The sequence below is a fragment of the Athalia rosae genome, chromosome 3 (assembly GCF_917208135.1).
Source record: "Athalia rosae chromosome 3, iyAthRosa1.1, whole genome shotgun sequence".
Lineage (NCBI taxonomy): Eukaryota > Metazoa > Arthropoda > Insecta > Hymenoptera > Athaliidae > Athalia > Athalia rosae.
The window spans coordinates 17,117,323-17,144,794 of record NC_064028.1 but is presented as its reverse complement, the minus strand read 5'-3'; the positions used below and the strand labels follow the sequence as shown (position 1 = coordinate 17,144,794).

General features: G+C 49.1%; 1 protein-coding gene across 9 annotated transcripts in view; it reads right to left on the bottom strand.

Moving 5' to 3' along the window:
* Positions 1-27,472, bottom strand: part of LOC105690654 (RNA-binding protein Musashi homolog Rbp6) — a 468,805-nt gene that overhangs the window by 390,563 nt on the left and 50,770 nt on the right. Inside the window, exon 1 of one of the 9 annotated variants that reach the window (XM_048652727.1) lies at positions 26,847-26,889. The exons of the other annotated variants lie outside the window; for them this stretch is intronic. Coding sequence (XP_048508684.1) covers positions 26,847-26,874 — 28 coding nt within the window. The 5' untranslated portion in view covers positions 26,875-26,889. Of the gene's footprint in view, positions 1-26,846; positions 26,890-27,472 lie in introns of those variants that run through there. 9 annotated transcript variants of the gene reach the window in all.

The window sequence follows — 27,472 nt, the reverse complement described above, 5'->3', positions numbered from 1 at the left end:
CCATTACACCTGTGTATCGATGGCTTCGTGTTAAATCCAGGTGCGCGTTCGCCGCACGCGACGACAGACGTCGCGGTGTTCATCGCGACGGAAACGAATACTTTCGACTCGCGTTGACTCGGCCGAATCCTTCCGCACGAAGTAGGGAGGGTACAAAAGAGGGGTAAGGGCGAGTGCCGGATCTTCGGGGAAGTATAATATAAAGCGAGGTGGATTAAAAGTAACCGAAGCACCTCTGTGCAGGAGCTTTACCTATAGCGGTAAGAGAGCGCAATATCTTGAGAGCATATAACTCCGGGAGCATTCGAAGCATCATCTGGAAGGAGATTTTAGGCGGTAGAAATAAAACCCTGTATAGGTAAAGACTCACCAGCATCAACAGTGGATGTTGAATTTTCTCCGCTGCCGCTGGTGAGTTTGTGTAAAGAGAGCCGGAAGGAACAGGATAAGAAAAGGTGATGGAAAACGGGAGCGAGGGAGAAAGGAGAGTCGGATACCCGGTTCCTTCTTGCGGTCGCGTGCAGCTATATATACCCTCTACGAGGGTAGGAGGTGTTTCCCCAGCTTTTCCTACCAATCTCAATCTCGCTCCAGAGTCTAATGCTCAATCTCAATCTCGCGGGCTTTGTCTTACTCTTTACTAGTCTCTAGTATAATAAATTAAAATCTCGCCAGGCCGGCCGCTCGCGGTTCAACGGGAAACCGGTGTAATCCCATAACTGCGAAATTATGAATGCACGTTCCGCAAACATCCTGACCAAAAAAAGAAAAAAAAAAAGATACAAAAAATCAGCTCTATCTCTAGAAATAAAATACTCAAGTTTCTCGATCACATGCGGATACGTTCGAACCTGTGTGTACAATCCGACCAAAGAATGTGCTCTTTTCAACTCCTCGTTGGAACATATCGAAAGGGATACCTGCGTCTCGTCGGGTTGTGGTTCATTAACGTTGTTTTCACATAATTAAGCCAAGGTGGAATTAGTGTATACCCGCGAACCGACACGCTACTCGCTTCTGCTTTCTCGCTTCCAGTCACGTACTCGCACACAGAATATGTGTGCAGCTGGGCCTCCGACTGTACGACCATAATACGTACAATATGTCCCGATGTAAATACGTTACACACGGGTATTACAATACGCACGATTCGGTATGAAAATAATTCAGCGAACGGCGAAAACGGGCGGAACACCTGCCTCCTCCTTTTCGGTGTCTTGGGATATTTCATTTTTCCGTATTTTCACATCTCATCGAATGCGCAAATCGGGGATCCGCGATCGACCCCCCGATCCCTGCGTGTTATTCAGAACTGTGCGAACGAGGCTAACTTGTAAGTCGTACGCAACGGCTAGTCGCGAACCGCGAGGCTGTCAGGGAAATAGACATTAGTCATTTTACGCGCTGACAAGGCCTCTAAGTGTTTCCGCTGGCCCCCGCCGAGCTTCCATATAACCGAGCCACGTTATACACGCTTATATAGATGCGGATCGCGCGCCTGTTGAATTTCTAAATATCTTCCTCTCCGCTGCAGATCCGCGGCTATACAACCGGCTCCCATTCCGCCACATCCCGCCCTCTCTGTTATCCCTAATATATTATAATAATAACGGCGAAGCTAAAGTATAATAGGTTTGGTTTACTTTTTTTTTTTTTCTATAATCATAGTTTTTAACGTTCTCGTTCGTTTTCTTCTTCTATATCGCTGGTGCGGCCGTATAACGTACTCTTGGTGAAACGATGCGTTTTATTGAATCGTATATACGCCGACCACGATCACGGTATAGTGTTGCCGATACAGCAACCATTAAGTGCACGGGGTCTAATTTACTGCGAACTTTACGGGTTGTAAAATTTTCCCCGATTCCCACACCCTTTTTCTTACGTAGATAAATCAGAGCTATGTCAGATCGTACCTGATGCAAGTTATATACACCGGTAACGTCATTCAACTGGGTAACATCATGCAGTGCAGTTCGGTACGAAGCTACGACGACGAGTTATGAGCCATAAATTGAAACAGCTGCCGCTGTTCGCCGAGACGTGAACCTGATGATATTATTCCCTCGTTTCTTCGATCACACGTATTATCACTCGCATTCCGATCTCTCGTTACCCCAGTTCGCCATTTTGCTTTTTTTTTCTTTTTTTTTATTTTTTTTCTTTTTCATATCTTGCCCCGAGAAAGTAGAACACGGAGAAGAAGAGGGAGAAGAATATTTATTCGGATTTTGTCGTTTTTTTTCTCTAATATTCTTCTCATTTCTCCTTCGTGAATGGGGGGGGGGAGTGTGAGAATATTTAATAAGTTATTTTATCTCGACGACGAGACCAATTAGCTCTTTCATACGTCAGCGAAGTACAGGTGTGATATTAGGGTGATTGATGGTATTTTATTGTTGGGAAAATCTAAAGGAATCGCGACACGAAAGCAGCTGCACAAAACAGTTGAAACTGAAGATATCGCAGTCGTATGTAACGTGAAATTACGTACGGTGTGTACGGTGGAACGTGAGAGATGATGAAGAAAACGCTACCGAAACGAAAAAAAAGAGAAGGGAACAAAAAAGAACGGGAACGAAGAAATGAAGAAAGAAAGATTAGAAAACGTTGTTGTACCGGGTGAACCGAGATTACGAGAACCGTCAAAAATGATGCATCGTTATTTAATTGTTTTCATTCCGAGGATCGAATGCTGGCTTACCGGCCTCCTTCTCGTATGATAGATCCGCTTTTTGCTAAGCGTATCGTTTATCTACCGATTCCGGGCCAAGATTTCGTGGGCGTTGCCTCTTGGCCCGTTCGGACGTGAACGCGGTAAAAATTCTCCTCGACCCTCTCGACGCACGGATTTAATTGCATCGTATTAATCGGCCGAACGATTTTCCCATCGACGCGCCTGACGTCGATGAAATTATTCTCTTTCGCAACAGGCAAGGGTTGGGCCAGCTTCCACACCGCGACGCATACACAACGTAGATTTATTTTTGCGCGTACACGCTTGTTATTGCTATCTCAATCAGCGAAAGCCTCTTTGATCAATTTAATCGCTAATTAAATTGAGCCCTCCTGCAACGAGCGGCGGCACACGTCGGGCGCCGTTTCGCGCGCCCCATAAATAACGCTCGTGTTCTTTTCACCGCGGTACCGGTAGAACCCGCTCTCTCGGGCCAAGCGCCCAAGCTTCGCTGACCTCCGCGCTCGCCCATCTGAAACTAGAAGTGACACGCTTATTGTGTCTGGATCGACCGCGAGGCCATTAATAAAGTTTCACAAGACCCCCTCCTCTGTCCCCGCGACTCCACGGTACTTCTGACCCCTTCGAACGCACGGATATTCGTCCGGATGTCGTGCCAGCTAAAGTCGGGAGAGAGTCGCGGAACGCGCGCGAGCGAGCAAAACTAATCGCCATGGGTTTTCTGGTACGTAGAGATTACACACACACACACACACGTACGCTGTACGCTCGCGACGCGATGACGATTTGGCAAAGGATGAATGGAAAATAAGACGCGGCTCCGATTCAAGCGAAAAAGCTCGGCCCAGAGCAAATCCAAATCAAAGTGGGAATTTTGTCTTTTTGCTCGTTGTTTTTTCCTTTCATGTTTTTCTCTCGCTTTTCTTCAACTTGTTTCGGCTACGCTGCTCGATCTACGTCAACCCTTTACTCGGCTATTTCGTGCGTATTTGGGAATCCAACGTCGCGCTAAATTGAGCGCGTTTATCCCGGTCAATGTCCCCGTCCTATAAAGAAGCACTCCGCTTTCACTTGACCGCCCTATCCTTCTTCCCTCGGCTTTTTCCTACTCTCCGTGTTTCCCACCCGCTCCGCACCCTAATTTTTGCCCGTTTGCCCTACGGTGTCCACCCGAATGCGGGTTCAAGCGAAACCACCCCTTGTATATAGTCCCGTATCAAATAATCGGACGATCGGTTATTATTTTGCGATTCACTTTGGGAAACCGCTACCAGTTTTGATTAACGATTTCACGCTTTTGATCGGCTCGAATAAACGATCGATCGTGTTTCAACGTATGCGAGAAAATTTCTCCGCGTTATTGCGATTCGATTGTATTTTACGCGAGAGAGAAAATCGTCTCTTTTCTAAAATCGCAACAACCGACACGGAGAACGCGTTGAACTTCGCGAAGTATAATAATACCCAAGTCGCGCTCGCAAGTCGCAACGGTTATATACGTGAGAGAGAACCAGCCGCCCTGGTTTCGAGGTCAAAGATCAGGCGCGTTGCCGTGTGCTACGTTATAAGAAATAAAGAAAATAAAAGAAACCGAATGCATGTAAGAGGAGGAAGAAACGAAGAGGAGATGATCTCAACTCGCTTCGTGCCGTTCTCGAATCGTGGATCGCGTCACGGAGCTTCGATTCATCCACTCCTTACTCTGTGGTTTGCCCTCGCGCTTCCTCGACTCTAATATCGTCGCAATTAGACAGCTGATATCGACCGTCCGATTTCGGTTTTGGCGACGCAAAATACACGAGTATATCCGCCGATGAGATGAAAATCAAAGTGAAAAAATGAGCGCCGGTTTTCAAGACCGCGCGAGGGATGTATACCCCCCCGGATTTATAGCTTGAGCCGCAGAATTGTTATATATCGTAGCGAAACCGCATGGTACAGCAGCTGACGAGACGAGGGGGACTATCACTCGCAGCAGCCTCGCGCAACGCGCACATAAATATTTATACGTCGCCTCGGACAGCAGGCCAGGCTACAGCAATTTATCGATCGGTGGAGTGCACCAGTACCAGTACCAGTACCAGCGGCAGCGGCAGCAGCAATGCGGCGAGCCGCCAGCTTATGGGAATGGATATGTCGGTATATCGCGTGCACACGTGCGCACCTCCTACGTACACGTACGTACGTATACATAGAAATACAAACGCGCGCGCCTATGTATAGGGGAACGTAGCTTACGTGGATACACATACCCACTTCGTGGCTAACTACGGTCAAGTTACGACGCTAATAGGTGGAGGACCGGCGACCGTCGAGTTATTGAATGGTTCGGCAGTGGCGTCGTGCGTACGCCGATACGCGGAGATTGGATCGGGACTGCGGGAGGGCAATGTCCATCTTAGGCCGAAACGAAGATCCGATTCCTCAGATCCTAGTGACCGGTAGATTACGCGTGATACGCGTAGGGAGATTATCGATTAAAAAACAGAGCGAAACCCCGGTAGACCCGACGCGATAATAATATGCGACTCGAACGCACGTAGTTCGCTCTGACAACGTACAGATCTCTAATCGCGTGTATTTTCGTATCTTCGCCTCCGGCTTCCGACCAATTCTCTCGGAACAATGAAGATATACTCTAGGCGTTCGCGTTAATGCCAACTCCGTTATACACGTACCCGGGGTTCTGACAGCGGTACGGTGTATAAATCACAAGAAGACGGAGCCAACGCTTGGTCGCTGGATGAACGCGAATCGGCTATGGGGATGTGTAGAAATGTACTTAGATTGTATATACTATACGCCACGGAGTAGCAACACTATACGCAGGATGTGGAAAGGTGGGCAGGTAGGTGTAATATAGCCTGCGGAGAGGAGGCGACCGAACAGAGAAAATGGAAAAGAGAGAAGAGCAGGGAAGAGCAGGGAAGAGAATAACGGCAGAAAGGGTAGGCGAGGACAGGGAATAGGAGAGGAGAGAAGCGACGAGGAGAGGAGAGGAGAAGAGAGGAGGGGGGAAAGGGGGGAAGGGGGGGTACGACGCATCCGGCAGAACGACCTCGATGCATTGTGGGAGCCTCCGGAGAGCGCGGTATTATAAACCTACTCTATGGGTACGCTGTTTTATCGTAATAGTCGAGGGCGCGGCTTACCTTTGACGCGAGCCTTTTGGTCTTTGGATCGCAGATTTCCCCCTCGCCGGCTCTGCAATACGCTGGCATGTTTTCCGTACACCACCTTTTCGAAAGAAAAAAAAAAAAAAAACAACAACAACAACCCCTCGGTAGATCTGCGATCGTTTCGACTCACCCGCATCCATTTTTGGACCAGAAAACTACCGACGCCTCGGCAATTATCGTACACCTTACAACGAAACGAAACAACCGTTCCGCCGCTTTTGAAAAATTGTCGCGCGCGCCGTCGTCCTACATCGCATTATCTTCCGGACGCACCTTTTGTTCCAACGGCAGCGCGGAGAGGCAACAGGTTCCGGGCCTCTTTTTTAACGCTCTCGATAATCGCCGTCGAACGAACGAACGAACGACGCGCTTCGGCTTCACCGAGCAAAAATGATATTCCAAAATGCCGCGGAGATGAAACTTCTTCTCTCTTCCACTTTTGCCTCGGGTGTTTTCGGTACAGTCCTCCCGTCCTCCTGAATTTTTATCGCGTTATCGTCGATCAGCTTTCCTAGCATCGATTCGAACGAATCGGCCACCCGAGTAACGAACAGCGACCGGTATACTTCCCGAACATCGGTACACGACGATTACCTATACGCGCGCGCACGTGTACTTGTTGACCGTGTGCAAACCTAGCAGATTGCCGGAACGACGTGTGGACAGAGCGAACTAACGCAGCGAATTGTACCTACCTCATCTACCTATACGACGGTTGACGACGGTAAATACGCACGGCGAATACGAGCGAAACATCCGTGCGGCTGGTTAGCATTCGCGTGTAGATACAGGAGGCACGGGGAAGGTAGGTACGTACGTTCGTACCCCCGTCTCTGCGAACGGTGCGTCATCGGAAATGTCAGCGCGACTCGACCCGGCGAGGGCCGTGGAACGAGATCCTCGTCGACCGCGCGATGCCTCCGGAATCGAACGCGTTCGGGGTTTCCAGGCAATTTGCACGTGCACTCGTGGCTCGCGGTTAACGCAGGGGACACGCAGGTTCCTGTCCTAGACGCCCAGCTCGGTCGCGAAGCTCGAAGGAGTTCTCCGGACGGCGGGGAGATTTTCGCAGGAAAGCTCGCCGGCAGGAATTGAGCCGGTCAGTTGCGTCGGTGTCGGCGGTGTTTCCGGGGTCGTTCGAATAACGACGGCGTAGTCGGTTCCAGTCTCATTCGGTTACTCGTCGGAGCGATGAGATTCGTCGAAATGAGATAAAAGAGATCGGGGGGTTGGAAAGGCTCGTTAAAAGGGCAGACGAATTGACGGTCGAGCGTTATTGCCCTGTATACCGGTACGTGTACGATACTATTATCTGTATTGTTCATAAAGACGTCAGCGATCAAGCGACTAATTATTACATTTAGGAGCCGCGAGTTTACCGTATAAAAGCTTCGCGCTCGTTCTCCGTAGCGCAACGGCTCGTGAATTATGGTTCGACGTTAGAGAAGGTATATAAAACACGGTGTATAATACAAACCGGCGCGATCGTAACTCATGCGAACCAGACGTACGGAACCACCTCGAAGTCTGTGCAGATCGAACGATCGTTTTTAAGAGCGCTTAGTTCAATGTGTGTTCGCCGATACGGTGTAGCGTAGGATATATATTATCAAGTGTTCGCGTACACAGGTGTTCGAAGCCTAATCACGAATGCAGTTTTCTTCGTTTGCTCTTTTTCTCTCTTTTTCTCTCTATCTTTTTTGTTTCACTCGAGTTTCATCTTTATCGCGGAGCACGTGAAAGGTAACGCGGATGATAATTTAAGCTGTCTAATTGAAGAGCCAGGGAGCTGAACGCACCGCGGCGGTTAACGGCGAGTCCTGTGGCTGGTCATGGGGAACTGCGGAGAAACCGCGACGCGGCGGTATCGTGACTCGAGACGAGGGAAGAAGAAGCTCCGCTCTTAATTAATGTGTTTTCGAGAGTTATTATCCGAAAACCCCCCCGGGGCTATTCGCGTGCGGGTAACTCGATGAATAAATGAAGAAGAAGTTGAAGAAGAGGAGAGACAAGGGATGAAAAAGTGGTGGGAAATCAGAAGCGCGTTTATCTGAAATTTCAGTTACGACCGAGTCACTTTTACGACCGGTGTGAGTAGTGGTAAGAAAAAAAAAAAAAAAAGTAAAAATTGACACGATAAGGTGGGTAAGCGCGCGACGTGTGGGCAACGCAACCGAAATGAAAAGTCATCGTGAACTTTCGTAAGAGTAGGTAAATTTTTTACATTTCACGTCGTTCGAGTTCGCCTTCGTTTTGCTTCGTGCGGTGTTTAGCCTTTCGTTTTGCCACGGTCGTTATCGTCGACGACGATCGAGAAATTCAACTTGAAATTTATTCGACCTTTTATTTTTCGCTCACTAACCATTACTCAGACTCGTCTTGCCCGGAGACCCCCAGACTCCACCAGACTGAGGAAGAATATAGGTATACCCAGCCATACGCGGAGCGTGGAGCTTCTCGAGCGGGTCAGCAGTTGAAAGTTTATAGAAACTCTCTTTCTCTCTTTTTCTCTTACCGTTCTCTCGCTTTTTACTTTCCTTTTTCATTCTCTAGCCACACGGAACTCGAGGGTTTCGTGCAACGCGGAGTGCAGGTGCACCGCGAGATAAGGAGTCGAGCTTACGCGCGTTATCTCCCGATTCCGGGATTAGTACAATTCTTAACGAGCCTCGATATCCGAATACCCGCGCGGATTCGACGATCTTCCCTCGAAAATATCACAAATTTAATAACAATAATGATTCGGAGGAGCCGACCGAGTCGTCGTCCTCGAAACTCCGAAATACACCGATACGATCGGCACGGTCGTTCCTATTTTTGCGCAAAAATCAGGGTTGGCAATTTTCAGTCCGAAAGGTCGTCGCGGACTCACAAGTCGTGTAGAATTATTGGATCGCCACGGTTGTGTCCCAGTCCGGTCTCCGCGTCTATGAATAGCCGTCAGTATAGTCGGACCACCTTGGCTACTAAGCTGCACGGCCGCGCCCCTCAATTCTCTCCGTGCCCAATTCCTGACTCTTCGTAACCAATTTCCGAAAAAGGTCGGCCGTATCGAGGCGCGGGGAGGTAAGCCCCCCCCCCGGTTATTTTTCACCGGCTTTTTTCATATTTCGCCAGCTGAACTCAGAGCCGAGGGATCGATGCGGACGGTAACATCTTCCCGACGACGATACGTAGAGTCTCGAGACAGCGAGCCCCCCGACCCTGTTGCGTAATTATTCGCGGGGGGTGGAACCCGCGTTCGGTTCGATTGGTGGTGGTCATGGGGCACGCGGAGATATATTCGCAAACGTTTAACGTCGTCGGATCGAGTCGTCGGAGCGTTTCTACGCACAGATCATAATACATAGGTGGTGAGGCCGTGTTCGAGGTCTGTACGCTGTGCGCTCACCGTTCCTGTGTGAGCAACTCTCCACCGCCCGGATTAAGCGTACTTAACCGGACCACGTGTAGCTAGCTCAGCGATCGCGAGCAGCGGCGTTACGATGCCGAGAGATTGGCGCGTTCGTTGCGCAGGCTCGTCGGCGGGATGCTGGTTCGAGAATCGTAGGAAAATATGAAATCTAACGACGCGGCGTTCGAAGAAATTTGTGATTTTTTTTTAGAAGCGGTAAAATGTCGACGATACACGTCGAATGACGATGTGTTGGAAGTGAGTGATATTTTTTTGGCGAAAACGACGAAGAATCACGCGAGTACGTTTAGCTTGAAATCTGTTAGGATAACAATAATAAAGTAAGGATGAGATCGAGTTGAACAAGTTTCTTCTGAAAGGGTATCATTTTATCAAGAGTTTCCGAAATCTCTTTTCAATTATCTCTCCAACAATCTCACCCAATCTTCCGACTACTTTTAGACGCTGCAAGTAGCTGTACGTATATACGTACGTACACGTATACATGTATATATATACACACATATATACGTATATGGTAAAACTTTCTATTACCTAACTACGATTTTATCTTGCATAACTTCAATTCTTCAAGAATAATCTGTTTACTTTATCATACCAGTTCTATCTGCGGTGCTTCTCTTCTTTTCCTGCGCCGTCTCTGTCTTTTTTTTCTCTACTTTTCTCTGTTCCTCGAGAGCTCGGAGCACGGCAACGAGATTTATGGTTTAATTGAAACGCGAGTCGGACGCCCGGAGCGAAACTGCGAGTTGAATACCGGAGTCATTTGAATACCGACGTTATTAGTATCATCAAATCTGTTACGGCAGCTGGTCACGGCAGGACATCATTAGCTGTCATTTGCTGATTACAGGTGACGCTCGTACATATTATAATAAGCGTAAACCGACTCCGCGATACTCGTACGCAATATTAGAAACACGATAATCAGGAACTCGCGAAATTTCGGTACGGCCAACTGCTGGCCTCTACCGCATTTAACGAAACCGTTTCCTGTCACACGCACTCCATAATATTCGAAGCTTCTATTCGCGGGGTAACCGGGTACCCGTGAAACCGCACGTTTATATAATCATCCGACAGCGAATGGATTCGCGAATGAATTGTACACCATTGATCGAGTGAATCGTCGTCGGTATTCAACGGTTCTGAAATTAAACATCACGACACAGATCATCGCTCGATAAATATATCAGAAACTCGCATCTCGCGGGTATCCCTGATTACCCCAGACACGGACCCCCGACGAAATACCCGGGACATTTTGCAAGTCGGCGTCGCGTTGCCTCCGAGTAAATCGGACACCTTCTCTGCACGTGGTCGATTATACGGAGGCAGTCCTCAGCGGGGGTCTTCCTTTTTTCTCGACGTCGACGTCGCTGTTGCTGCGGGACGGTTGCGTTCCGCAGCAAGGCGAGAACCTTCGCCGGCGCGATACTCGGTCGTTTTAGACGGTACGCGAGGTGCACATTTCACACGCATGTGTTTTTCTATTCAACATGTGCAGGTTCGCCGTCACGTGTATCCTTTAACCGCGAACGGATCTCGACATACCGCCGCACCAGGCGGCCCGGCGTCATACGTAGCGTAAAACGTACGATTACACCGATCGTGGAAACATCGAATACTCTCGATAACGTGAAAATGGGACAGTCTCGCCAAAACGGGACAAGTTTTCGCAGATGGGTGGGTCACCGATTTCGTCGCCGCGCCAAATCTTGGTTCCCGTCCAACGATCAATTTGACAAAATTTAGAGCTCGTACGTTCCAATATCAAAAGTAGTTCAGAAGTAAGTTTACCCCGATTCGTAGACGTCGACGTTCACCGATCCGATCGACCGGATTAATGTCTCTAGCTGATACAACCGGTAGCCATTTCACTTTCGGCACCTGCGAACCTGACTACGATGCGCCTCGTATGGGTAGGTAGCCGGGACACGTATGGATGTACATATCATACCTATATACGTACCCTACTGTCTGAAAAATTGCTACGTCACTACCGCCAATTTGTTCCGACGCCACGGACACGCGCCGCGCTATACACGCGCGCGTGTGTGTGTGTGTACGTATGTATGTATTTGAATATACTCGTACGCGTGTGCGTAACGTACGCATTATACATGTAGACGATACGTCGAGCAAACGTAACGCTGTTTAGGCAGCGGCGGACTATCGAACGCTGAGAACATAATTCAGAGATGGCCGACGTAGTTTCGGAGTCGATGTGTACCGGGGGGCGGGGGTTAAAAGGTAGTAGGGTGCGAGGAGCGGGTACCGAAACACGAACGCGAACGCGAACACGCCATACGGGGGCTAAAACGTAAACGTAAACCGTGAAACGCTGACGCGCTATATACGCCGGGCGATGAATCGTCGCGGTTAATTCGATTTGGTAACGATCTCGTATGGGCGTCGAAGAAATTTATGAGACCAGTGTACCACCAGAGGCGATCGTGACGCCGAAACAACGTCGGGTGAAAATTATCCTGGGAATTCTGGATGAAAAATAGGAAAAAAAAAAGAAGAAGAAAAAAAAGAATAGGGAAAGAATGAAAAATTGCGGATAGGATTAACCTGATTATAATACCGGTCTTGTTATTTTCTCTATCTTTCTTTTTCACTTTCTTTCTCCCCTCTGTCTTTAGCCTGTGATTAGTTTGCCGGAATAATTGTCTAGGAAAGTTGGACTACGTTGATCACTTTGTAATTGAATGTGGAGTTCGCCTTTCGCTCCGGCGATCCGTCTCTCTCCTTTCCCTCTTTCGTTCGCGCCGTTCTCTCCGGTGTTTTTTTTTTTTGTTTTTTTTGTTTTTTTCTACTCTCCCCGACGGTTTTTCCGTCGCCCGGCCCCGCCTGACGCCCGGGGTGAGGGTGGGTCGAAGATCCTTGGGATTACAAAGTTCTTCTCGCGTCTTAAAATATTCATTTTCTCGTGTTTAAGGCGATTCCTTACTCTCTACCTCTTATACACTTGATTCCCCACGTGGAAATACGAAACCCCGAGATCCCGAGAACCGTGCGCTGCAAGCTTCGCCGCCTATACGTACAGGACGTAACACACCTAGCGAACGAGAGAAGCGTTACAACTACTTTTCAACACCGTTAAGCTACCGGCGTTAGGCGTATCAAAAACGTTTCTCTACACACGAATCGCAAAGCTCGAACACCGGCGAAAACGTTCGTATTACACCCCTGCTGCAAGCGCCCATATGTTACCACTCAACTTCCCGGGGATACAATATGCATGTAAAATAGACCCGTGCAGGGATACACTCCATCGTATCCCCCGAGATTTTTATTTATTTTGGTGTTTGTTTGTTTTGTTTGTTTGTGTTTTTTTTTTTCAGTATTTATTTCAGCCCTCGTTTCGTAGACCTTGTACTTTCCCTGCATTAATGCAGAGACGGAACGAGACCAATTCCAGGTAGTTTATGACGTTTTAAAGATGTAAACGGTGTGTGTACAGAGGAGTTCAAACAACTTTTTAAACTTTACTCGCTTTTACTGTTTTTGCTGCCGCTGTAAAGGACTGCTGCAAATATACACGGGTGCAGTGTGCCCGGTAGATGACGTTAATTAATATTGCCCGGCGAGTTGCTTAGTACGACGGGGCGGTATGGAACGGGTACCACGCGGTGTGGGTAGAACGAGGGGTAGTTTTTATCATCTCTCGACTGGATTCAGTTAAACTTTGAAATAACCCCCTTAATGAGTCCGCTGTGCGAAACGCTCCGATGAAGACACCGCGTGACTCTACCAACCGCAAACCTTCGCTCGCTTCCCCGAGTCCGCCGCACAGCTACGTCATACCGACGCGACGAACAAACCCCACTCTCCGACGCAATATATAATCCACCCACCCGTCCACCCACCCCACCGACCTCTTCTCGCACCCCGCGACCGGGGAGAACCGTACATTTATTACTACCGTGCAACGAGCGATCGTCACATCGCCGCGACTCGCGCGAATAATTCGCGCTACTTGAACTTGTTCGAGAAATAGTGGAGACCCGGAAGCGAGGTGAATTCTTTTTTCCGATAGGGTGATTCGCGAAATGGCCGCTGTTATCACTACCTTTCGGATAGCAGTCCGCGTCTGTGGCGCGGGTTACCAAGGAAGGCGCACCACGAAATGTCTGAGAGATAATCCATCACGTAGGGTTTTGTCCCGTTACAGACAAACGAAGGATTTTGGACCGGTTACAGCACAGCGTTGTAGAGACAAGGTTTAAACCTGTTGTACAGCGACCGCGAGCGACCGATTGCCGGCAATAGGGCTTCATTCAAAGCTCCGTGTAAACGAGGAAGGGCTGGGATATAATTAATTCATACTGTCACCGGCTGCAGTACCCGCGTCGACCCGAACATGAAAGCGGGCGCGGAAGAGGAGAACGGAATTCCGAGGAAAGCCGGCGATCGGGAACGAGCGGCGAGACCGTTCAACGAACGCCGAATCGAGCGAAGGGAAAAAGATTCGAATAGGCTCTTCTTTCGAGTAGCCGGAATTTCGTCTCTCGTTTTCACCGGTTCATCGATCGCAACGTAATTTCGTTGAGGGGATTCGGTTTCCCCCGGAGATGCTATGCGAAGTCTCCGATGCACCTCGAGGAATGACGCGGTCTACGATATCGTATCGCACCTGCCCGGTTATAGTTGAATAAACTGCATCGTAGTTGCTCTCCCCCCCCCCCCCCCCCCTCCCGTCACCGTGGAACAAAACGTTCGCCACTACGGTAGAATTGATCCGTTCTCGCAACGCGGCAACGCGACGGTAACATCCGGTTTGCTCATTGTTGCGGGTACAACGACAACGCGCACTTCGACCTAGGTTAATGGAGTTTCTATGTCTCCTCGTGCTATTTCTCTCCGTACAACCGCCTTCCAAATGTTACGCGACACAGCGAGATTCCTTCGCGCACCAAACAAAACTCCGCATCATTTTCGTCGACCTTTCGTTCCCGAAGCCCCCTCGATCGATTACACGTTACGTCGAATCAAAACCACCGGACACTCTTCGTCGCCGGGGACGACAATCACGCGCGGAAGACGCGACACCGACGACCGGAAACCCGAAGGGACGAGATCCGAGGGGTCAAAGTTCATCGGCTCATATACGCACGTACGTAATATTCCTGACCCCGCCACTGAGCCAAGGACTCTGTGACGACGCCGTCCGGGTGGTTCGGCCCCAGGGTGCGGCAGCGTTGTGTTTACAGTGGTGCGCTCACCGGTCGGGTACGATGTGACGGATCGTGGCGTGTAATCGACCTATTAAGGGGAAACGTTATGCTGCAATTAGGTAATATTTTAATGACTTAATAGCACGAAATTCACCCCCGCTTTCTTTTTATTGGGCGGGCAGCAGCCGGTGTTCGAAGCTGCGGGACCGGCGGACATTACTTATAAAATGAAGTGAATGGGCCGTAGTAATTGCCTCGTGCTTTTTTTTTTTCTTTTTCTTTTTCCCTTTTTTCACGGACAGAACGAGAGACACGTGAGCGCGGTAACGTCGGCGGATCGCGAGAAGCTTATCGTTTTTTCCACGTTATCAAACTCCGTGCCGAACGAGCGGCTCGGGGCGTGCTTCGGTACGAAGAAAAGACGAGGTCTTTGAAAATCGTGCCAAGCGGGAAACTGGTATATAATAGAGGCTATGGTTTCAGCGAAGATATCTTCGATTCTGGCGTAGGAGGAGGGAGGGCCTCTCCCACGTCGAAATAATAACGGTAGCGAGAATATCTTTGGGCCGGACTTTCGTCTGTACCAATAACTTAAAACTACAAGAGTGGCGTAACACATAAACGTAAACATAACCATAGTTTCCGTGCGCCGTTCGCCCGGTATAGAAAGAACACCGCTGAAAACGGGGGAATTCCGCTCGCGGCCGCGAAACCGTTGCCAAAGTTTTCTAGACTACTGAATTAGAGAAGGCTAAGATTTTCCCTAAAACGTGGCGAGGGGACGAGGCGAGGCGAGGCGGTACACGAGGGAGTGGGTTGAATTTTGCAGCTTGTGAATGAGGGGAAGAATGTATACGGCGGGTCTAGGGGTTGGAGGGGAATATAGCTGCTGTATGTATTTTGGCAACGCGTTGACGCCGACTTTGCCAGCTCCGATGGCGTCGAAGCATGAAAGATTAAACATCGGTATGGTAATTGTCCGGAATATGACCAGACACCGAGCCGCGTATAGCCATGAGAACGACCCTGGATGAGCATTGAGCATCAATTTCAGTCCGGCAATTTACCAGACACGAGCGTACATTATAGCCGGCGAAAATAAAGGGAAAAGTAAAATTATAGATAACCGACGATTTCTCAGTGTCTCTCTCTCTCTCTCTCTCTCTCTCTCTCTCCATTTCCTCATACACGTACACCGTGCAGGACTGCATGAAACGACGAGAAATAGGAGCGAAATCGTATTTACAAAAAACCTCGGGGTTCCGTCTTCGCGGATCGAGAACACGCCGAGAGTGAGACGGAAGGTGAAATAAAAATGAGCGGGGGTGGTTCCATCGACCCGAAGACGAACGAGGAGATAAAAATTTCTCCCGACGATCGCCCTCGTAAGCTCGCTCGCTCCGCACCGTAATTGAAAAAGATTCCCATCGCGCGCGGGTGGGTAGGCAGGCGGACCGGCGGGCGGGCGGGCGGGCACGAAAATAATAGCGAGTCTGAAACGAAATTTTCTCTCATCAAATTATTTAACCACCCGCAAGCCGCGAGAGCCGTAGAGGAGGAGCTGCAGCCACCGAAAAACTGCCGTTAGAGATAACGCCGCATCGGATGCTGCAAGGGCGTTTCTGTCATCTCCGGGCCCACTTATCGAGCTTTTATTATTATTTTTATTCGCTCTTCACGGTCGCTGCGGCAAACCAGGAACCGGAAACTATCAGGTACGAAACTTTGACTTCCGGTTAAATTCAACGGACGTTATTACGGAAGAAAGGCGGTAAGAGATGAAAGGCGTCGCTCATCGTCTCCCACTCGATCCTTCGGTCGATGTAATGTGCGCGCTCGGGTCCGCGGGGCCGCCGAAATCGAAAAAATCAACCCCGAACGCGGACTGCAAGGGTTTCGGAAAGGGTGAAAGCGCACCACCGGCGAAAGGATATGACTGGCGCCATCTCTGCCTCGGTTCATAAACCGTCAGCGGGAATTCTTGCAGAATTTCCACCGACTTGTTCTTCAATTCACCCGAACAAGAAACGCGCGCGCGTCTCTTTTGACGTCCGCGATACATCCGCCCTACTCGGGAGCCGTCGTACGCGGGTTCGCTCCTCGCATTCAATTAATTTCTTTCTGACAATGTAACATAATAGTCGAGGACGACCCCCGTCGTTGGCCCTTATTTCACGTCGACGTTGGTATACCACAATTGATGGCGTACGGCCAGAGCGAGTCTGCTACCGAGGAGGATTAATCGGAGGATTTCCTTTTTCCTCCGAAAATCATACGGCCACGCGCTCCCTGATAATGGGATCTTTCTTTCAAATTTCTTCTCCCTTCATCCCTCGCGAAAACAGACTCGGTGTATTCCTCTACCCTTGAATACAATTACACCCATATCTCCTGGCGGGACCGAGAATCGTACGGCACGAATTTCGGTTGAATCTACGGGGTATAGAACACGGTGTGTTGAAATAAAAGTCTACGACCACGGTGGGAATAGTAATATTAATTTGAAACGGCTAAACTCCGAGAAAAGTCGGCGCTGCTTCTTGCATCTCCACCATAAAGCAAAGGGTCAAGTGGTAATCGCCGAGGATAATGAAATTCCAGACTCCTCCCCCTCTCGCCGCTCCAGCCCCGCTCCTCCCCAGTTCTTTCTTTCTTTCATTCTCCTTTTCTTATTCCTCTCCATCTCCATCTCCATTCTCCATTCTCCATCTCCATCCTCCGACTCGTGCAATCGCGTTGCGTAATAATTCCGCTTCTTAGAGTCCGACTTGCGGTTCAAGGCCGAATTAAATGCGCGAGGTTCGAAATCCTTCGAAGAGAAATAATGCGGAGTTTCGTTGCCGAGGTACTACGTGCCAAAGAAACGGTTCGTTTCAGTTTTTGAAAAATGCGTTGCAAACGGGTACGGGCAGAAAGGAGCTTTTTTTTTTCCCCACCGACGGAAGACAGCCTCAGGGTTGTACGCACGTTAATTGCTCCGCAAATTGGACCGTCCAAATTTTCTCGCCTCGGGTGAGAAAAGTGTGCAAAACTCACCCCTGTCCCTCCGACGTTTCCATGCGCACGTATATACGTGTGTATATACGTATACGGACGAACGGTAACGCGAACTTTTTCAACCCGCGGGAAAAATTTTTTGGACGCCATTCATAACGCGGGATAAAAAAAGGGCGGGAAAAATTCGCATTCGCCCATTACCGCGGGTAGAAAATTGCTCCGCGGAAGAATCATGGTTCGGCTTAGAGACGCTGTTTATCAAAAGGGATGGTCGAGAAACGAGGCAAATAAATGGGCGAGGTATTTCCGCATCCGAAGACTGCGCGCGATTCGAGGTGTACGACGCGTTGTTACGGTCGGGGTAAACAAGACACCTCGATGCGCGATGGAACAATCGAATCACATCGCGCGTTGTGTTTCGTATACATATATAAAGGAGGACAAATAAAAATATAACGACGCAAAACAAAGTTTCGTACACAAAAGCGCCCCCGAAGCTATGTTAGTCGGCGGCAGGGGGGGGGAAGGGGGGGAGGGAGAGGTGAAAGTCGCAGCCGGACTCCCCCGTCCCGATTTACCCGGTGCTCCCGTTACACACCCGTAATACACGCGAGAGCTCGCGAAGTCGGGAGAGAGAGGAAGCCCCGCGCCAGCACCCGTTATGGATGCAAATCCGCGTACGAAACGTATAAAAGATTTGCCAGAACAAATACGAGCGACGGGTGAGGTGCGAAGATGGAGTAGGAAACGAAGGATGAGCGAAAAGGAAAAAAGGTTAAAAAGAAAAATAGGGGAAGGTTACAGTCCCAAGGGATTCAAATGAAGATAAATATTTATAAAAGAGTGCCTTGGAGATAAAATTCCAACCTTCTCCGAGCGTTTCTACCAGCCCGCACGACTCTACCTCGGACGAACGAATAAACAAAAAGAAGCAAATAAAAAGGTAAATAAATACATAGGCGCCGGTGTATAACGCTAAGAAACGGAGTTTGGATGTAAAAAAGAGGCGAGAATGAAAAATATTTTCCACTCGGTCCACAGAGCGCTTAAACTTCGCACGAAGGTTCGGGGTGAAAATCCGAAGTAATAAAAATAATTTCAGATCGGAGGGGCAGCTGGACCACCCGGAGACCGCGATCCCCGCGTCAATCCTCGTGGCCCCTCGACGGCGAGAAGAACCTCGAGTGCCGATGGCGGTCGCGTGACGACCGACCCTCGTCGTCCTTAAGTTTCACGCTCCGCTCCTCGAGAGCCTTGGCCTTCCTCTCACGCCGACAAAGGTCATCCTCGGTCAGACCATCGATCGGCCACCACTTTGTATCTCTCAACTGGAACGAGACGTAATTGCGAGGCGAGTCAAAGCGCGCTCACTTTCCGCACCCGGTACGCGATATTCTTCCACACTAATTTTCATTCCGTTGTAATTGTTGGACGAAGCGAGCGCGATAAAGGAATCGAAACGAAGGAAGAAAAAAAAAAAGGAAAGAAAAAGAGAAGAAAAATGAAAATAATATTTGCAATATAGAATATAGGTAGGTTGTATGGAAATCTGTGTGCAAGGGGATTTTCATTTCCGATAAAATATCGCCGGTCGCAGTGAAGTGGAGAATCGGAGTATGAGAAGACAGTAATAACTGGAAGCAAGGTAAATGTCGTATAAAGCACCGAGCAGAAGGACAGCGAAGCTGTATAAAGGATCGGAACGGGCACACCGAGCAGGCAGCCAGAAGATGATAAGAGAATTATTTAGCCTCCATTAACGTCAGTCACACTCGCGGGAGTTCAACTCAGCCCCGTTCGAGGCGAGGGTCTTGCTTTCGCTCTTTATTTATTCCAAACTGGCGCGGCGTCGCACTCAAGAGAGCGAGCCAGCGAACCGAGGGAACCCGCGAAGAGCAGTGGATTTCGTTTAATTCTAGGGGATGGAGATTATCGTGGAGAGAAGCGCGCGCGCTCTGGTACGGCGGGCGGTATGATATACCCGGCGAGCTAATTTCCGAGTTGAAGAGAAATACAAAAAGGTGCGGGAGTAGCGTGGCCGAATAGTGGCGGTGTTTGCAGCTGTACGCGAACATCGGCTGCACCAACACCGGCGGCCGTCTCCACTTCGCGGTATACTTTGTTCGGAGGATGAATGTTTTTCGCATCGACGTTGAAAGGGGATGATCAGGGGCGTTGGGATGTACGAGTATATACGACGATTGTAAAATAATCGGAAACGCAACGTTCCAGCTCCGGTGTATTTTTCGGAAAAAGTAACTTTTACCACGTGCGTAGACCGCTCTGCATCCGACGATGTCGATTCACTGCCGCGCGTATACATCGAGGACAAGAAACGGAGAAAAATCACTTTGAAAATAAGAGAGACTGCGGGGCGGGCGGAGAGCCGCTCGGTTAACGATGCGACAGCGCTGGGTAACGCCGCGATTATCTCAGCAAGGATCTCCCCATTCGATCCGCGGGAATAAATATATATAGCAACGGTAGTAAGGTAGATACGTATATGTATATATACGTCGAAAGTAACGACTCCGAACTCCACGAAATGCGGTGCCTGCCTACGTTACGGCCTCGGTTTCCTCAGCTTATTTCCCCTCAACGAAATCCAGGGAAAATTCTATAAAACTTTCCTATCGAGGTCACAGGACTCCGTCGCGGGGCTTTTATGCCTAGATCAAAGCACGCGGCGGCTAAATTAAACGATGAAACGAAAATAGTCTAAGGCCAGTTTGATATTTTTCACCCCAGATTCGAGGTAATAATTCGCTCGATCGAGATCGAAAATACGCTGCACGTTCGATAGAGCAATTTCGATAGCGCAAAATGCCAGTGCAGATTTAAGTAACCGAGTTGGCGATGACAGTGAGTAGGCAACGTAGGAAGGAAGGAAGGAAGGAAGGAAGAATAAGGTACAAGGTAGGCAGGTAGGTACAGACTTGAGACACGCGGTCAGCATCAGCAAATTCTTTGAAGAAAAAGTATGCGCGGCTTGGCAAAGCCATCGAGCGCGCTGTAGTCACGTCGAAGAAGATTGCACACCGCAACGACACAATATATACCATAAAACTACAGAGTACGACGCGCTGGTACCAGGTTGCGTCGATTCTTCGTCGTCGCGACGTTCGAGTTCTCGGTCATAATGTGCTTCCCCTGTAATTTTCTTACGGCCGTCATTCCTCGTCCAATTCGTCGTCCACCGTCCACCAACTTATACTCCTACGCGTTCGCGTCTCGGATTCACAAACATTGACGCGAACGCTCGTTCCAAAGATCCCCTACTCGAATCCAACCAGTCCTGTACCGAAACTCAGACATCGTCTTCGTCTTCGCGAAGAATCAAACGTCATTTTCGAAACGATCCCCTTCTCATCCCGTAGGAATGGAACGAGATGGAGAGAAAGAGAGGAAAAAAAATATCGTCAGAAAGTTCAAGCGTTTTTCTTGACCACGTCGTTCGGTGACGGTTGACAAATGATGCCGGGGGTCTCGTCTTGTATACGGCGTTGGTTTTCTAGTTTCGCCTCCTCTGTCTCGAGCGACGCAGCGTTACGTGGTATTATACGGTGCCCCGGTACGAGGCGCAACGTGGGTTCGACCACCTCTGTCAAAGACGCGGTATGAAAAATGCCGGCGTTGTAGAACGTCCGGGCGTGTTCATCGAGCATAAGTTGGATTACGCGTGGAAATAGAAAGAGTGAGAAAAAATTATAGAGGAAAGCTCCCGGTTCTCTGCGAGAACCACAAAAATAGCCGCGGGGGTAGGATAACAAGGAGGAGAAGAGAAAAGAAAAGAAAAGAAACAAAAAAAAAAAAAAAACAACAACAACAACAACAACAACCGCATAGTTGGGAAAAGAGGCGAACGTGAGACAAGCCGGACGATGAAGAGAGAAAAAGAGAGAGGGGAACTCGGTGGTCATTTCCATGATCATTCCACTTCGGCCATTCCAGAGACCAAACCCATCCCCCCGGCAGTCGCATCGGCCGCGCTGATGTGTGTATACGTATACAGGTACATTATACATAATACACGGATATTTGAATGTGTACATTCGGAGGTAGGTATACATACATTGGAAGGAACAATGGGACAGTGGTTAGTGGTTACTGACATGAACTCCAGCCACGGTCCGAGCTCTGCCCAGCATTGAGAGATATAATTAATGTGACATATATACCTAGCAACTACAACCGACTAGCGAGGCGAATAGTGCTCCGTAACTTCACCGCTGCAATACGGTATAACACACACAGGGTGTCCTAAAAGCAATTACAAACAAACTCCGGGCAATAAAACGAATTAAATCTCGCTCGTTTCTCCCGTTCTTTTCATAGCACCGGCGATACGCGCCGCCGAGTCGATAACTTTCCACGTGATTTTCATTCATCTCTTCGGAGTCGACGATCCGCCGTCGAGAATCGGGAAAACGCTCAACTTTTTCCCCAAGGTGATCGAGGGCTCGACGAACGAGATCGGATCAACGGCCGCAGGGGTGACGGGGGGTCGTCGAGGTTTCTAGTTGTAATGTTACAGCGATTCAAGTAGCGATGTGCGTTACGCACCCGCGTCTTCGTGTATCGAAATTGTCGAACGTTACGAATGAACGGTAACAGAAGTGAGGGGCGGTGGGGGGGAAGAGTAACGTGGTTTGTACACCGTGCACACATACGTCTATGGGTGTATATAACTATTACGTATGCAGTTCAGTTGTCTCTATTGTCGGTAGATTCATAATGGGGCGCAGAGTGCCGGGGAGGAGACGGAAGAGTGGAGAAGAGAGGGAGAAAAGAACGTATTATACGTACACCGGGCTCCGCACGACGGGATGAAGAGTAGGGGGAACAGGGGGGAAGGGAGGGTCTACGATAATTGCTGTGACCTAAAAAGCGGAGCAGAGCAGCGTGTAACAAGATTGAAACGATGAGCCAGCAGCAGCGGCGGCAGCAGCGGCAGCGGCAGCAGCATCCAGAAGGCGAGGGACGTCGAAACGCGAATGCAGCAAGCAAGTAAGCAAGCCAACCCAAAGGAGTGGAGGCTTTTCGAGCACCGTCGTATTATGTGCATAGAGAAGTAGGAGGGTTCACGGCGCGGTGGCGTTCGATCGATGGTAACACGTAGTTAAAATACTTCGATGTACCGCCACATACTAGCACCGCGATATAATGTACAGTTAGTTACGTATAGGGTTAATCTCCGCCGGGTCTAATCTGCCTTAATCACCCGTTTATAAGCCGTAACACGTAAGGGAGACACGGCGGAATGACCCTCCCGGTAAAACGACCCGAAGCCAAAAACCCGCCACTGTAGTTACCGTACGTACGCCGCACTACCGAGTGTGGTAGTAGGTTCACGTGTAACGATGTCGAACGCGCGAGGCACCCGATGCAACTTTTTACACGTCCCCGACACACTCGAACACGCGAAATATCTTCTCCGCAACCCTATTCCACGCTACCCGAAATTCACCGCCCTATCCCAACGGACAGTCTCGAGAAACAACTTTATCCACGCTGCTTTACCACTTTTCCGGTATGGCTCGAGGTTGAAAAGAAGTGGGAATAGACAACAAGGAGGGACAGGAAAAAAGAAAAAAGGATTCGCCATCCGACCTCAGCTATCAGATTCCGAGGAGACGACTTCGAGGGAAATCGAGATACGCGAGAGCCGAAATTGATAAGAAATTACGGTGCGAGTTTGTTTTTTCGTTGCATCTCTACGGGAGATTTGAGACATAAGGTTTCGTTTAAAATACCTCCCCCCCGTGTTACACCACCCCGATCGTCGTTGATGAGGCTTTTCCAGACACTCTCGTTATTCGGTCCCTTTCGGAGGGGGGCGGAGGGGGGGAGGGGGGGTGTGGAGGGTTTGAAAGCCGAAGCATATAAATGCGGAGGGGATAGGAACGCCGGTAGTCCATTACGACACTTTTATTGTATGTGTAGGAGTTCGGCGAGTAGCTAGCCCGTGAAACTAAACTCGTTCGTTGGATCCCTGGAAAATCCTTTCGATTGCCTTCGCAGAGGCATGCATATTCAAAGCCGAGCCAACCTTACCGGCGAGGGTGGGGGGGGAGGGGACAAAGGATGGTCGTCCGGGCGGGTCCGCGTCGCGGGGAAAGTTGGCTAAACTCTATGGTAATCCAAACTGGTGGGAGGGGAGGGCAGAGAGCATCGCTGTACCCCGGTACCGTCCCATGTAAATATCGCCTAATTCGTTCCTAGACCAAGCCACGTAGTAAACCCATACCGCCCGTACGCTCCAATCCAGAGGCGGTAAACGTAGATAACCGTGGAAAACTGTGGACAGCCGGAGGCACCCAAAAACAACCGCGATAACAACAACGGCAACAACAACAACAACAACAACAACAACAACAACGACAACGACGACAACGACAACGACGACGACGAAAACGTAGAAAACGAAATAGAAACGGGGGCACTCGTACCAGACGGGGTGGTGAAATAAAAGCGGAAGAGAGAAAAATAGACGAGGAAAAAATGAATAAATCGACCGCGGCGAACAGCGGAATCTAAACCCGAGTCGAAAAATTTTATCGTTTAAATTTACGTTTCTTTCAGGGTATATTTTTTTCGCATGAAATAAATTGGGTATGTAAAAAATGCGGTACGAGAGAAGCGACTCGTTTCCCGCTGGCGGATCGTTTTCAAAGTGGACCAAAGAATGAGGACTTATGCTCCGTATAGAAAATAAAGATAGCCTCGCAAAATTTTCCCTCATGTGATAATACGGCGCATATACATCGGTACGTGTATGTAGGTACGTAACCACGGGGTAATCCGTTTAAATATATACGTACGTGTGTACGTATGTGTAAGTCCGTGTAACGGCGATAAAAGTTTGTCTCGTAACCAGCGACCACGGTGTGAAAGATCTTAACTCAGCCGTACCTATATGCTGTACATAGTGTTATTTTGGCGTTGGTCCAGCTAACTAAAAATTGTAGGATACCACCGATTGGCAGTAAACCGACTATATAACGTCAGGTATAGTCGGTGTAGTGGAAAAATGAGGACGTTGCAAAAACACTTTTCACGGTAAAGTTTATCGTCAACGAGTCGCGTTAAATCGCACGAAGTCTTCCGAAGACGGGATGAAATTTATTCGAAAAAATAACGAATGCGTGTGTACGGGTGAAATTTGTCGAGATGAGGGAAATTTGACGAGTAAAAGAGGGGCAAAAATTCGTTGCAAATCTCGTCGACGGGCGAGATCCGTATCTCCGGAAGACCGTCCGCGATATCCATGAAAGGCTCGGTTTGAGTAAGTCGGCGCAAGCTTCGTAATATTTTCGTGCGTGTCGAGTGTAACGTGCGATACACATATACATATACGTGTATACTATATCTCAGGAGACTTCCTCGTCGGTTATTGACGTACCGTTCGAGCGTACAGGCACACCACCGACTTATGCGAACGTAGTTACGTCAGGCGCGTAAAAATGACCTTCCAATGCCCCGTTTGTTATCTCTACGATCTCTCCACGTGACTCGAGTCCCAATGTTATATACGACGTCGGGGCGACGTTCGCATCACCGGCTAACGATGCTGCCGCCAAAAATACTCGCGCGACGTCGTCGGTTTCACCAAAAGCTGACGGTACACCTCCGCTCGAACGGCTCTGCGTACGCGACATACGCGTTATAGGTGTATATAAAGAATATACGAATCGGGGTTGTGTGCGGCCACGAATACGCCCGCGAAACAACGTCCCGTCGTTGAATGGCGTCTAGTTCGAAACGAGCTACCGGGTAGCGGAAGACCGCGTGACAAAAGGTGGCCGAACGGGTTTAAAATTTATACGTTCTAGTTAGTCGCAGAGGCGGTGCGTGACCAGACCCCCGAGCCAAAGTCGAAGCCGAAGAACCCCGGCGTGGCATCGTCTTCGCTACTCCTCGGGTTCCGGGTAAACCCAACAATGATAATGACAACCGTAATGAAACAAGAACGAGAAACGACGGAGAAGACCAAGACTAACAACAACAACAACAACAAAAACAACGACAACAACAACAACAATCATTAGGGCAATAATAACGACGGTTAAAGCGGAGCAATTATCGGAGAATGGACACAAATTGCCAGCTAGGCACGTACGTTATGCCGCATCTAGACTACTCCGTTCCGCAATTGCCCTTAGCTACTACAATTCTCTACAAGCGGGACAGGCACGAGGAAGGGGGGCATGTGCGTTACAAAACGAACGTTGCACACGGACACGTCGACGTATTGCGTACGTCGATTATTTTACGTACAGCCAAATCGCATGCAATCATTTTACGCGCGCGTAAAGTCGTTTTCAGTATTCCACGAATAACGGGGGAGTAAGGGGGGAGAGTCTCGCGGCAAGGCGGAAAAGAGAGCGAAAGAGAAGAAGTTGAAAGAAAAAAGTTACAGCCTTGGGTAGCGGTTATTTAGATCAACGCGGAGGACCCATAGGGGATCGACTCTGGGTCAAGGGCAACGACCCGTAGCGACGGGAAACCCACTGACTTCCACCCTCGCCTTTGGTGCTGCTGCGCCAACTAGAGTCCCTAGAATACGGTGCCAACGTGTACGGGAATGATCCGGTTGCCATGGCGCCCCGGCAACCGCCCTTTCGACTTGTGAAGTACCGACGGGAGAGACCCCGCGTGTTTCTCCGCCGAATGCACGCCGCGTGCATCTCTCGAAACCGATCTCCATTTCGCCACAGCGTACGCCGCGAGGGACGCTATGGAAATTAAGCCACGGGAATTGGAAGGCGCGTATCGAAACCGAGCGATCTGCGGAGATCTTTCGGGTCCTTCCGAAGCGAGGACGAAAAATCGGAATCTGACATTTCTGGGGAAATTCCGTTCGTACTTCCGTCACGTAGTCCATAGGGAGTTATCGATTTGTTCGAAAATTTGGCGAAAAAAAGAAAAATGGAATATTTTTCAAAATGAAAACCAACACAACGCACGTTGTGTCGGACGATGCGGATATTTTGCGTTCTTTCCCTCTGGAATTCACCGATTGACAGATCCAGTTTGTGAAATTTTTCATCGGTTTATCATTCTGATAACTGCACAGACGTGGAATTAATAGAGAAACGAAAAAATGAAACTGAAAAATTCGTGGGTATTTTTTTTTGCTCTCTCTCTCTTTCTATTTCTCTCTCTACCGGTGCTCGCCGAGTGAAATGACGAGCCTGAATTTTTCATCACTGCAAATGGCGTGATGGAATTTGAATAATTTTATTGACGTATCATCGGCGAACGTTCCAAATATTTGTGTCGTTCAGTTTCCGTTTTCCGCCACAGTCGTCACCACCACCCAGCCAATACCGCTCTGTTTCATTTCTACATCGTTATTAATTTATCTTAATTACCTAACTCCCGCCGCTCAGCCGTAATCATCAATTACTCCTTATCCCCCACTTCTCAGCCGATGCCCTCTAGGCGTATTTATTCTACAATCCAAAATGACGTAATATCCTCTTACCTGAAACAAACAGAAACGAAAATTGAGTTAGAATTCGGATGAACTGACGATTTCAAAAAGTAATTATACCCGTTTCATCCCTCTACCGTCTTTCCGTTCTCTATTTCACCCTCGTTTTCCCTCCGAACACGTTAAACCCCCCCCCCCCCCCCCCCTCCCCGAAATTGAGTAGCAAAAACAACAAAAAAAAAACGAAGCTCGAAGAACGGAAAAACTTCACGCCGAACGAACGCCGCCGTTTCCTCGGCGTCGGTTGCGTTCAACTTATATATTTAAAGCAAGATCTAAATAAATCATTAGTCAAGTTTCCTCTTTTTTTCCTTCCACTCTCTCCTTCTTCTACCACGTCGTGCACACGTGTCGTAGTTAGTGGTGCGACCGAAGGACCACGTGGCGTAAAGTCGCCGCTTCATAGGTCGTTTCTTATTGTTAGACAGCCGTCAATCTCGCACGATCCGTTGGTAGAGACACGCACGTAAAGACGCGTATATATGTATACATATATTCGAGATG